At 32.4% G+C, this 12,161-nt stretch overlaps 1 protein-coding gene across 3 annotated transcripts in view; it reads left to right on the top strand.

Annotated features, from left to right (window-relative positions):
- Window positions 1–12,161, top strand: part of EPHA7 (EPH receptor A7) — a 166,582-nt gene that overhangs the window by 2,690 nt on the left and 151,731 nt on the right. For all 3 annotated transcript variants that reach the window (XM_029944619.1, XM_029944618.1, XM_029944620.1), the window contains exons 2-3: window positions 1,929–1,993; window positions 5,633–6,302. In XM_029944619.1, the coding sequence (XP_029800479.1) occupies window positions 1,929–1,993; window positions 5,633–6,302 (735 nt within the window). The remainder of the gene's footprint in view (window positions 1–1,928; window positions 1,994–5,632; window positions 6,303–12,161) is intronic.

The following is a 12,161-nucleotide window of genomic DNA, read 5'->3' as shown; positions in this document are numbered from 1 at the left end:
GCGCGGAGTGCCCGAACCCCGACCCGGGCGCCCCGCGTCCGGGCGGCCGCCGGGCGACGCCTCCGTGGGCGTGAAGGGAGGATGGCTCTCCGAGCTCCGGGCGGGAAGGCAAAAGCGCGCACTTGCGGGTTTGCCCTGAGAGCGGACGACCGGGAGACACTGATCACCTTAGAGCTGCTTCTGATTAAACGCTCTGGGGCTGGATTCTGTTTTGGTTTTGTTAGTTAGTTTCCCTCTTAACTTGTTTGCGGCCACCACCCCCCTGTGGTCCCCGGGTCCGGTCCCCACCGCACGCTGGGCTGAGGTACCGGAACCGGAGTAAACAATCATCACGTTGCTTGTTTCACTCTCCGGAATGACTCTCGAAGGTCACCTGGGTTCAAAATCCACTTGTCTCTTGTCAGTGCCGAAGACAAAAATAATAGTAATAATAAAGCACCTCAAAGGGAACCTGGAGCCCATGTTGGTTTTGCTTCATCTCTGTTGCTGAGTCCAAAAAAAGAATAAACTTTAAAAATTACATAAATTTACTAGTCCCACGATTTATTGATGTTTCAAGTGGGAAATACAACTTGGTATTTTGAAAGTGTGTTTTTTCCCCCTTATCTGAAATGAGTCAAGTGTTTGGGACCGAGGTTTGTGCTTTCATGGTCTTCCCAAGAGTCCTAAGTGTAAAACATTTTTGCAAAAAAAGTGTCTCTGGGTTGCAGAGAATAACCTTGACTAGAGTGAAGGAGTTGAGCATATAGTCAATGTGTTCCTTTGTTTTCTTAGCGTAGCAAATTTCCATTACGTTCGGAATATACCTGTTTTTTCCTCGAGTGATTATCTAAAAGTTCATATAAGCATGTATTTTATTTAATTCTAGATTTTAATATTTTGCTCAGGTTGATGTTAAGCACATTTACAAACCTGGAATATATTCGATATTATTTCTGAACAAATTGATACATTTTTTAAAATGCTGTAGTCAGGAATATTTTTAAAGAATAAAAACTCATAACTGAATCAGTTTGAGTGAAGAGTGAATACTTTAGGAGGGTAATTGTCTTAAAAAGCAATAAACGATATTGAATTGGAAGTATGATATATATTAATATATAATATTTTAATACATTACCTTATATTGATCCTCCCAGGAGCATTTGTTACATATATATAAATTTAAATGAATTGTTTATGCTTTTTGATAATATAAAAGTGGAATACAACTGCTTTTGAAAGTCAAGTCAGTTTAAATATACCATTTTGAGAATTAGCTGATGCTTTGAAATATTTGAAAATTAAAAAAATAGAAATATTGAAAACAGATGTTTGACTAAACCAGAAATATATCTTGTGAATAATGGGCAATTTATTTTCCTCATGATGACATTGCTTGATACAGTTTGCTGTTATATTAATTTTGGCTTAAGAGAAGACACTGTGTGTGGAAAAGTTTTCAAAAAATAAACTCCAGTTCTCAAGGGCATGAGGAAAACCTTTGGGCAAAATATCACAAATTAATGACTCACTGGAGACTAATAAAGAAGTACATTTTATTATGTCCATGTCAATCTACTTGACAAAGTTTGTTGTGCTCAATGGTTTATAAAATTCTTTATAATATATAATTACTGTGAAATCAATATACCACTTATCATTTTTTCATCCTTACTTTCATACTACTTTTCAGTTTTTAGATTTATTTTAATACTTTAATTGAAAACTCCAAATAAAAAAATGGTACTGTAACATCTTTTCTCCCTAAGAAAGGGGCATAATCTTGTATGTGGTAGGTATTCATGTTCTCATTCATTTACATAAATAACGGTATATATCTTAGATCATGAAGTGATAATTATATAAAAATTAGATTCACTGTAGGAACTTCTACAAATGTGTTAAAATTTTTTAAGTAACATTTGGAAATAAACTTTCTTTTTCAGTACTACTACTGGATTCTAAAGCACAACAAACAGAGTTGGAATGGATTTCCTCTCCACCCAATGGGGTAAGTACGTCTCCTCATAGACTACATATCACCTGTTATTTATTAAAGTAAGAAAACACAACGTTTCCCTTCTCCCCTCCCCTGAGTGGAATTATTCACATTCTTCATATTTACACTGTTCTAATTCTAAATATCTCATTCAAAATTTTGTTGTATTATAATGAGACATTGAGTTCTTTCAGTAGGGAAGGTCTACTTAGTGCTTGGGGAAATGGATTAAAAGAAAATCTCTATACCCATAATCTTTTGAGTTTTTATTGTGAGAGGAATTATATTTCAGGTTCCATGCTATAAATGCCAGCTAATTACAGGGAACATTTCTTTCACAAAGTCACTTAAATCTCTTTAGTTGCTTTATACTTCTTAGTATAATCACTAGGTAGGATGTGTGTAGTTCTTTAAAACAGTATGTGATCTGTTTCTTCTTTTAAAAACAGTTTTAGCATCATTCAAAATATACTTTAAAAGGTAACTAAATCTGTAATATGCTCAATATTTTACCATGGAATTTGGTGTCAAAATCCAAATTTTTATCATGTGCTATCTGCTCTTATTAATTCGAAGTGATGGAAGAGCATGTACATGTTGTAGTAAAATTCTGCTGTAACAAATATGAGTACAAGATGTACAATAAAAATCTATGAAAATATAAGTAAACCCCAAAAATTCTGACCATTGCATTTCACATATCAGGAAAGGTATATTACTTACTTAGAGTTAGTTCAATGTCTTTGTCTTTAGGTCTTATTTTAATTGTGAGAGGGGGAATATACTTCATCCCTTACTGAAGAAAGAGGCTCTGAGAAATGAGAGTCTATAGCTCATTGATACTTAAGTTGATCTTTGGTACAGTAAGAAATCTGGAGTCAGAGAGCATGAAGTATACGTGAGGGTATAAAAAATGTAACAAACTTTGCAAAGAGAAGAATGAAAGTCTGAAAGGGGTTTTTGAGTATAAGAAGGGCATAAAACCAACGTTGGTGTCATGAACTAGAAGTCAGCTTACGAATGTAAAATGTGAACAATGCAAATCTCCTTAAAATATTCAGATTTTTTATCATTTAATATTTGAGAAATTGCTTAAGATCATATTGCAGTTATCTGTATTGGTCAGATTAAAGTATGAAAAATGACATATATTTTACAGATTAAATATAAAAAATACACTGAGTTTTTCAGCAAGAATGTCATACTTTTCTTGTAACTGGAATAGTTTCCATGAGTAAAATAATATACGTATATACAATAAAAAAGAAACACCTTTCTTACCAATGACAGATGTAACCCATTTTCTACCACCCATCAATTAAAACAAATAGAGATAGGGGATGGTTTTTATCTCTAAGGAGAAGTAAACTGATACAGGATTGTAGTGATTATAGTATTTCATCAATGTAATCCACAAAATGATAAATTATCACTATGTTATCTTTGACACAAATGGGCATTTTATCAGTCCAAAGTATCTTAACAGTTAACCCTACATATCTGTTGGAATCACTAGATAATATTAGGAAATGATGATTGATGATGTGTTTTATATATGAAATGGATTGGCTTGTGTGTGATTAAATATCTAACAGGAAATAAAGTGTTTTTAAAGTATGTTTCTAGAAAGTACTTTTATAAGTATACCATAAAAGCACAGTATCCGAATTAAGACTTCTTTTTCAGTGGTGCCATTTGTAGAAATAATTGCAGTCTCTTAGAAAAGTGAAATAATAAAATAGGAGTTGTGTTAAATGCATTTGTGTAGTCTCACTATTTGTTATCTATACAATAGTTATCCTGAAATTTTCCCCTTAGGAATACATTTTTAAATAAAAATTAAAATTAATTTGGTTTCATAGCTGGTGAAATTGATTTTTCATACATAAAACAAAGTAATATGATTGTTCTTGAAGTTAGAGGAAAGAAATGTTGAGAGATATATATGCCTTTATAATAATTAGCCTTGGTTTCTTCAAGCCGGGGAATTGTTAAAGAGCACATTTATCTTGGGAGCTTTTGATTTCTTGGTAGATATCATTACTAGCTTTACTTCTTTTAATAAATTTGATCTAACTAAGAGACTAAAATTTACCCATTCAAATTGATGAATTTTGGTATATTTGACTAAGTGTCATTCAGACAGATTATAAGCAGCTAACTGAAACAAAGAGAAACATGCAAATCATTAACTAGCCACAAACTCAAGTTGTGTTGAGTGAACCCTGCCCCTGGTAATGGGATCTTTGGAACTTTGATGGAGCTTTGATATGTGTAATAGAATTATAGCAAATATATAACGTCATGTAAGAAATTTCTGAATTACAGTATTTTGCTAATTTGTCAGTCATGGTTTTTGGAAAAACAGTTTTAAAAGTAGATATTAATATTTTAGAGTATTTTAATGAATTGATTCTCTAATCAAATTTTACAAATAAAATTCATTACTACATGTTTATTAGTTTGTTTTCTTATATGCTTTATTTGAAACAATAGGCTAAATACTGTATTTCTGTGTGATTTTTGGATTTGAATACTAACAAATTTTCATATTTAGCATTTTATATTGGGGAAATGAATACAGGTAGATGATGATTTCACTATTAAAGTAGCTTAAATACAAAGTGTGAAATTTTGTAATAATGGTAAGAAAGGACAAAATCAACTGTTATTGTAGACTTTTAGGACATTTTAAGTGCAATGAATGAACTTATTTGCTAACAAGCAAATAGATGGTATCCTACATGGCTTAATAATCTTTAAATTGTTGTAAACTCTTTTCAAGTTACTATTTTCCTTTTTCATGAATATATATATTTGCTATAGTATATATGACATCAGTAAATGAATGGACATTTTTAGACATGTGCTATTTTTCCTGTCATAAAGCCTATTACTGAAATATGATCCAGCATGCTGATTTGCCATGTACATTTGATTGTCTATTGAAAGCAATTTATTTATAAAGATGAATCATGCTTTTTAACTGCTTATTTATAGTTGTGTGGCATATGTATAATATTAAATATAACACTGCAGTAAATAAATAGCTCTGTAAAATGTTACTCCCTTATATCTCATTTTGAAAAGATTGTAGAAGATTTCGCATTATGAATATCAACATGTTATGGAAAGCTTTTACATTTCAGAGCACTCTTGGCATTTTCTTCCCTGTGTTTTTAGGTACTCTAAGTTTAACATCAACACTTAAAATGTCAACTGAGTTCTCAAAAATTCTGCCATGTATCCATATGCATATGCATTAAATGGCAATGTAAGTAATTGTGCACTCAGTCTATAAAAATTATAATCTCAATGGAGACTATAGACATAAGCAAACATGCAAAAAAGAAACACTAATACACCAGCAAACAGATATTAAACAAAATGAAACATTTATTGTATGTACAAACAACGCGAGACACCTGAACGATGTTCTTCTACCACAGGGGATGCAGCTGAATGGAGAGTCCTGTATTGCCAGGGGGCAGGAATCTGCCTAAGTCTTTCAAAGATCATCATTTGTGCTATACTAAAGGTTCCTCGTGTACTTCCACAATAAAAATGTTGTTGTTACTATTATTATTATCATGACTATTCTTCTTCTTATTTTGCTGAATGACTGATAATCTTTTAAATCACATTTCCCAGTGGGAAGAAATCAGCGGTTTGGATGAGAACTACACCCCGATTCGAACGTACCAGGTGTGCCAGGTCATGGAGCCCAACCAAAACAACTGGCTGCGGACTAACTGGATTTCGAAAGGCAATGCACAAAGGATTTTTGTAGAATTGAAATTTACCCTGAGGGATTGTAACAGTCTTCCTGGAGTACTGGGAACTTGCAAGGAAACCTTTAATTTGTACTATTATGAAACAGACTACGACACTGGCAGGAATATAAGAGAAAACCTCTATGTAAAAATAGACACCATTGCTGCAGATGAAAGTTTTACCCAAGGTGACCTTGGTGAAAGAAAGATGAAGCTTAACACTGAGGTGAGAGAGATTGGACCTTTGTCCAAAAAGGGATTCTATCTTGCCTTTCAGGATGTAGGGGCTTGCATAGCTTTGGTTTCTGTCAAAGTATACTACAAGAAGTGCTGGTCCATTATTGAGAATTTAGCTATCTTTCCAGATACAGTGACTGGTTCAGAATTTTCCTCTTTAGTCGAGGTTCGAGGGACATGTGTCAGCAGTGCAGAGGAAGAGGCGGAAAACTCCCCCAGGATGCACTGCAGTGCAGAAGGAGAATGGTTAGTGCCCATTGGAAAGTGTATCTGCAAAGCAGGCTACCAGCAGAAAGGGGACACTTGTGAACGTAAGTAATATGTGCTATTAAAATTCCACTTTGCATTTTGTTCTATTTCAATATCAGAAATTGTGAGTAATAACGGTTATTTCAACAAGGGAGTCTGTGCCACACCAGCATTCTGATTCAGCAGATCTTAAGCAAAGTCACTACCGAACTATCAGTGATTCCCCACAGTGATAGCTGCACTAACAGTATGCGATAAATATTGGCAATAACGGTATTTGTTACCAAGATTTAATTTTCCCTGTGCTTGACCTAGAAGTCAACAGTTGCATGTTGGTCTATGAGATTTAAGGGGAGACTGAGCAGAGTGAGGCGTGACATTAACCAGGATTCAATGATAGGGTATTTCTCCTATTTCGAAATCCATATTGTCTGGACTTGTGAGTAGCAGAAGAAAGGAGGTGAAGGCGGCTGCTAACAGGAACTCTACTGAGAGGGCACCTACAAACACATTTCTAAACTTTCAGAATATTTTTTTATAGATACTAAAACTTGGATACAAAAGTCATCAAGTTTCACTTGATAAATCTCTGAGGTTACTTCTGCCAAAGCTGTATTTATTTTCTGGACTAAATAATAAATTGAGTGCTTTTCTGATAAGTTATGTTACAGTGGACCACATTTTTTGAGAAGTAGGTCAAAGTAAAGCTTTAGTTATTGTAATACGTCCGTTGGACATTTTCTGTGTTTTGAAACAATAATAGCATACGATTTAGTGAACTTTTTCCTTTGTTTTGTAAAAGTGGATTTTCTTTTATATATTATTTTGTAGTTGTTATAATTGGCCAGTATTTTTCTACTTAAAACTATGTCACATGGACGTTCAAAACTGATAGATACTTTTCTGTTTGTGCATATCCCAAATATATTCTATAATAATGTTATATTATTTATATATTTTTAAATTTATGAATTAGAAAACATAATGCATACCAAAAAATAACTTTCTCTGTGCTTCAAAGCCAACAACATAATTCTAATAATTGCAAATACTAGTTAATTTAGAGGGAACTGGATCTAACAGTAGTAACTTCCTACATGCTGTCACTCTTCTATGTGCTTTATAGACACTAGTTCATTTAATGAGGTAGATTTCATTATCATGTCTGTTTTACAGAAAAACAAAAATGGCACTTTCAAGGGTGAATTGCTTGCTTCTAGATACTTCAGGAGGTAGTAACTGTCTTCGCTTAGAATCAAATTCAGGACATTCTGATTCCAGAGCCTAGGCTTTTAGCAACAATATTGACCTGTTTTCTAACACAAACCAAGGAGCATCAGAGCAAATATTCTGTTTCATTGCTGAACTCAAATGTCTTGCTCTTAGTAATTTAGTATATAAATTATATTACTCCCCATAAAATTCTCATTCTAGTAGAATATTTAAAGAAATAATAGTTTAAAAAACATTTATGTCTATGTTGTCCAGTACAGCCACACATGACTTTCAGAGTCTAAAAATTGACTATTCTAAATTGAGATGTGCTATAAGTACAAATTACACCCTGGCATTCAAAGGCTTAGTATCTATATCTATCTATCTATCTATCTATCTATCTATCTATCTATCTATCTATCTATAAAAGAGTGTAACACATCATTAGTAATTTTTTATGTTGATTACATATTGAAAGAATCATACTTTAGATATACTGCATTTAATAAAGTAAAATATTAAAATTTAATTGTTTCTTTTCTACTCTTTTTTAATGTGACTGCTAGAAATTTAAAAATTTCATACATAGCCCACATTATATTTCTATTGGACACAATATTTAGATGGAATAACTGAGCAAATATATTTTTTTATCCTGATTGAGGAGTTAAATACTTCATGTGGATGGTCGCTAGCATGTAAAATACCGAGGACTCCAGCACTCAAGTATCATCCATGATATAGTTGACATTGTGAGGTGAACTCAGGGCAAAACAAACAGATTCTATAGGTTCAGGTCCTATAGAGTAACTTAGCAACTTCCTTTGATACCCTCCTGAAGGAGTCAAAACAGTCTTACCCTCTGTCCTCTTTCCCTGTCCCTTACACTGGTAGAATTTCTTATTGTAGAGATCATTCTACAGGCTCCATACATGTGGAAATCAGAAACTGATAAGGATTCATCAGTACTAGTAGGTGGAATGCTAACCACTGGGAAAGTATAGAAATATTCTTAGTGAACTAAACAGTTCAGTGAAAGGCAATGTTCTTATCGACTGTAACTTAACAACAATTATTTGAAAATAACTATAATAAGAAAATTTAAGATGATTGTAGTTTAGCTGTAAAAGCAGCCACTTTAAGTAGCTATCTGGATTCTGACTGATGTGAAAGTGGAATTTAAACTTTTGCACAATTAAAGATGGGAAACATAATTAATAAAACAGGAATATATAAAATGCCATATTAAATTTGTCTAAGAAAAATATAGGAAATAACATTATAGTTCTGCTCTTTTAAGGCTTAAAGATTTTTAGAGAAAATTGTTGTATTTTTTGAATAATTTTGTGTAATTTAATTCAATTGATTTGCAGGCATTTGTTAAAAACAAACAGGAACTGTTTGATTTCTATACTTATAAATATAGGATTTAGTAAGAAAAGCAGCCTTTAACTCCAATAAAGACATTTACCAGGAGAAAAGCACTTCTAACTTCTTCCACATCAGTAAAATAATATCATTAAATGTGGTACTATTAAATTTATTCATATTTATTTATTTTGGTTTCAAGAATTAGAACCACATTTGAGCACCAAAATTATTGTCACTTGCAAAGCACACTAAGGTAATTAAAATAAAATTACTTCACTGTCACCTACATTAATCATGCATTGGAATAGGTGAAATTAGGTATTAAAACGAAGAGTTCATTAAAAAAATGTGATTAGTCAAGATGCCTCCTTATGGTTCAACTGAAAGAATATGTGCACACCGTTGTGAGTCAACTAAATTATTTATCACATAGCTTTCTTAATTTTTAACCTTGGTGAGGTTGACAAAGGAATTAAAGACCTTATACTTAACTGTGCCACTATGTTCATCTGCAAAAACACTTCCCTTCTTGGCATAATTCCAGTGCATTTCTGTGAGAGTACTTGCCTCTGGAATCCATCCAGGCTTGCCTTTATAGTATTTCTCCTGTTTCCTTTCAATGATCCTGTGAAGAGTTTGAAAACAAATTCCAGTTCCATATTGAGAAAAACTGAAGTGTTTGGGAGAGGATGCTAGTGGGTCCCTAGCCAAATGAGGGTAGTTAGCCACTTAACGGCAAGTTTATCAAGGCACTTGGTAGAGTAGAAGTCCGTGGTGATACTTGTTAGAGTATAATTTGAAATACAAACAACTGTGAAAACTGATCATGGTTTGGATATGTTAATGTAGAGCATTTTTCTTTTTCATGATTTTGAGAAAAAGAACTCCATTTTGAGAACCACTTGTTTCTTAGTCGTACTAATATATATGGAAAACCTCTAATTCTTCGTGACAATGCTATTTTGAAGACATCTCTCCAGTTGTTTTGTAATATATAACTTCAGTTGGTTTCAGTTGGTTTTTACTGTCATAAAGAATTTAAATAAATTTACCATGAGTTATCACAGCTTCTACGCAAACTAGCAGATTATATTATATTTTACATATATTTGGAAGACTAATAAATTATATTCTGAAATATATTTTGAAATTTTTACAACTTTTGTATAATTTGATTTCATTTAAAGAGTAGAATAGTATTTGTCAAAATGTGGAATGTAGTATTATAACTTGGATTTGTGTGGTTAATGGGAAGTTTAGAATGAACAATCATGTTCATCTTACTGTTCAGTTCTTATCACATTACTGAGAGGTAGAAAGTATTATTTTTTTCTCTCTTTTAACATATGAAGTAACTGAAGCTCAAGGATATTAATACGTAAGAAAACTGGGTAAGAATCCAGTGTCCTGTTGAACAAGTCGAGTCTTTTTCCCTCTGCTATACCATGCTGCATACTAATATTTGTCCTGGGATTCAACCAGTGGATTTTAGTTACTAAAGAAATGCAGAAACTATTCTAAGTAAGGTGACCATATGTCTAGTTTGCTTGGGATGATTGTTCTATTAACACCACTTGTCTTTTGCTTTTGAAAGTGTGATAAAATGATAAACAATGATAAACTATATGGTCACCCTAAGTGTAAAAACATCCAAGGATATAATGCAGTTTACATGCACATATATCAGATCATAGAGATGTGATCTACTTGCATTATTTATATTGCTTAATTTTGATTTTCTAAATTAAGACAAAAATTTAAGCATTTCCTTTAATGATTCTAATGGAGAGGGGAATTCAAATAATTGTAGATTTCTAATTTTTATTATAAGGAACTTCCCTCGTAGTTGCTTTGTAGTATTTTATATTAATATGTTGATCTGTCATTATTTTGTGAATATAATTTATGGATATATAACATAATTGATAAAATTAAAGCATTTATTAAATTTGAAAGCATTGATAATATTAAAATCTGTGTTCATTGGTTATATCTTTGGAATCCATGTGTTTTTTTCACAGAAAAGTACCATGTAATTTGTGCCATCACTTTTCATGGTAACAAATGAGGCTTTACAATATATCATGTTTATGATCAAATAGATACAGGAAAGTGAGATACACTACAGGATTAATAGCGCCAATGTAGAGTCACAGAGTTTTCAAATTATGGCTCTAAAACATACCAGGTGTGTAAACTAGGACACCCTCTGTAAGCCTTAATTTCCTTCAGTATAAATGGGGCTAATAAAAATAATACCTCCCGCATAGGGTTCTTGTTAGAATTGAATGAAATAATGCATGTAAAAACCCTAAGAATAGTATCTGGGACATAGCAAATAATCAATGAATGCTTGCTATTATCTTGTTATTAATAATGCAACAAGGTGTTTGTTAAGTAAAGAACTTTCATGGCAATGAGTGAATGCGGACAGATCTCATAGGCCACAACTAGTTAAATGTCCTTTAAGCCAGTAATCTCATTCCTGGTAATTTACTGGAAAAGATATTTCAATGAGAGGAAAGAATCTTTTACATGCTTCTTCTTCCTCCAGCAATGTATATGATTTGAAATTAGAAATAAACTAAATGTCCAAAGTTAAGTGCATCACCTTGACTGAACTTAGTCCTTAAAATATCAGCAGTGTGATGTAGGAATTTTAAATTACTCTCTATTAATAATTTTGAATGAACAATAAAGAATAAAATTTTGTAGGCACTGACATTCAGAATGTGCAAGATATGCATAAGGAAAAGTATAGATAGAAGCATAAATAACATAATTGATGTATCAGATTGTGGATTCATGAGTGATCTTTTGTTCTCTGCATTTTTAAATTATTCGGAGCATTAACTTTTTTTAAACAATAATGTTATGTGTAACCTGGTATTTCATACAACAACACCTTGAATTGTGCCTTGAATATATGGGTTTTTAAATTAAGTTAGCATCCATGTAAAATACAGGGCTCAGGTGATAGAGCAGTAGTAAATAGAAGACATAGTTTTAATAATTTAAAAGGAGATATTCAAGCCATTCAGCAAAAACAGGTCGTAGATTTTGTTTGCTCTAGTTAATAGATGGCAAGAGCTTGTTTTAAGTGTTTCATATGTATTAGTTCATTTACTTTCAAAGAAAGATTTATTAACTTATTTAATACAGTAGGTAGGCACTATTATCACTCTGTTTTAAGGACAAAAAATACTCCTACTGAAGTATTATATTATTTACCTACACTAAATTTTTTATATGAGACACGTATATATACAAGATGCATATACATACAGTTACATATACATATGATATATAGATGCAGATACTTGCATGCACACGCA

This window comes from Suricata suricatta, chromosome 7 (assembly GCF_006229205.1).
Source record: "Suricata suricatta isolate VVHF042 chromosome 7, meerkat_22Aug2017_6uvM2_HiC, whole genome shotgun sequence".
NCBI classification, from domain to species: Eukaryota; Metazoa; Chordata; class Mammalia; order Carnivora; family Herpestidae; genus Suricata; species Suricata suricatta.
Note: the sequence above shows the minus strand (reverse complement) of the source record. Positions and strands in the feature narration are given on the sequence as shown.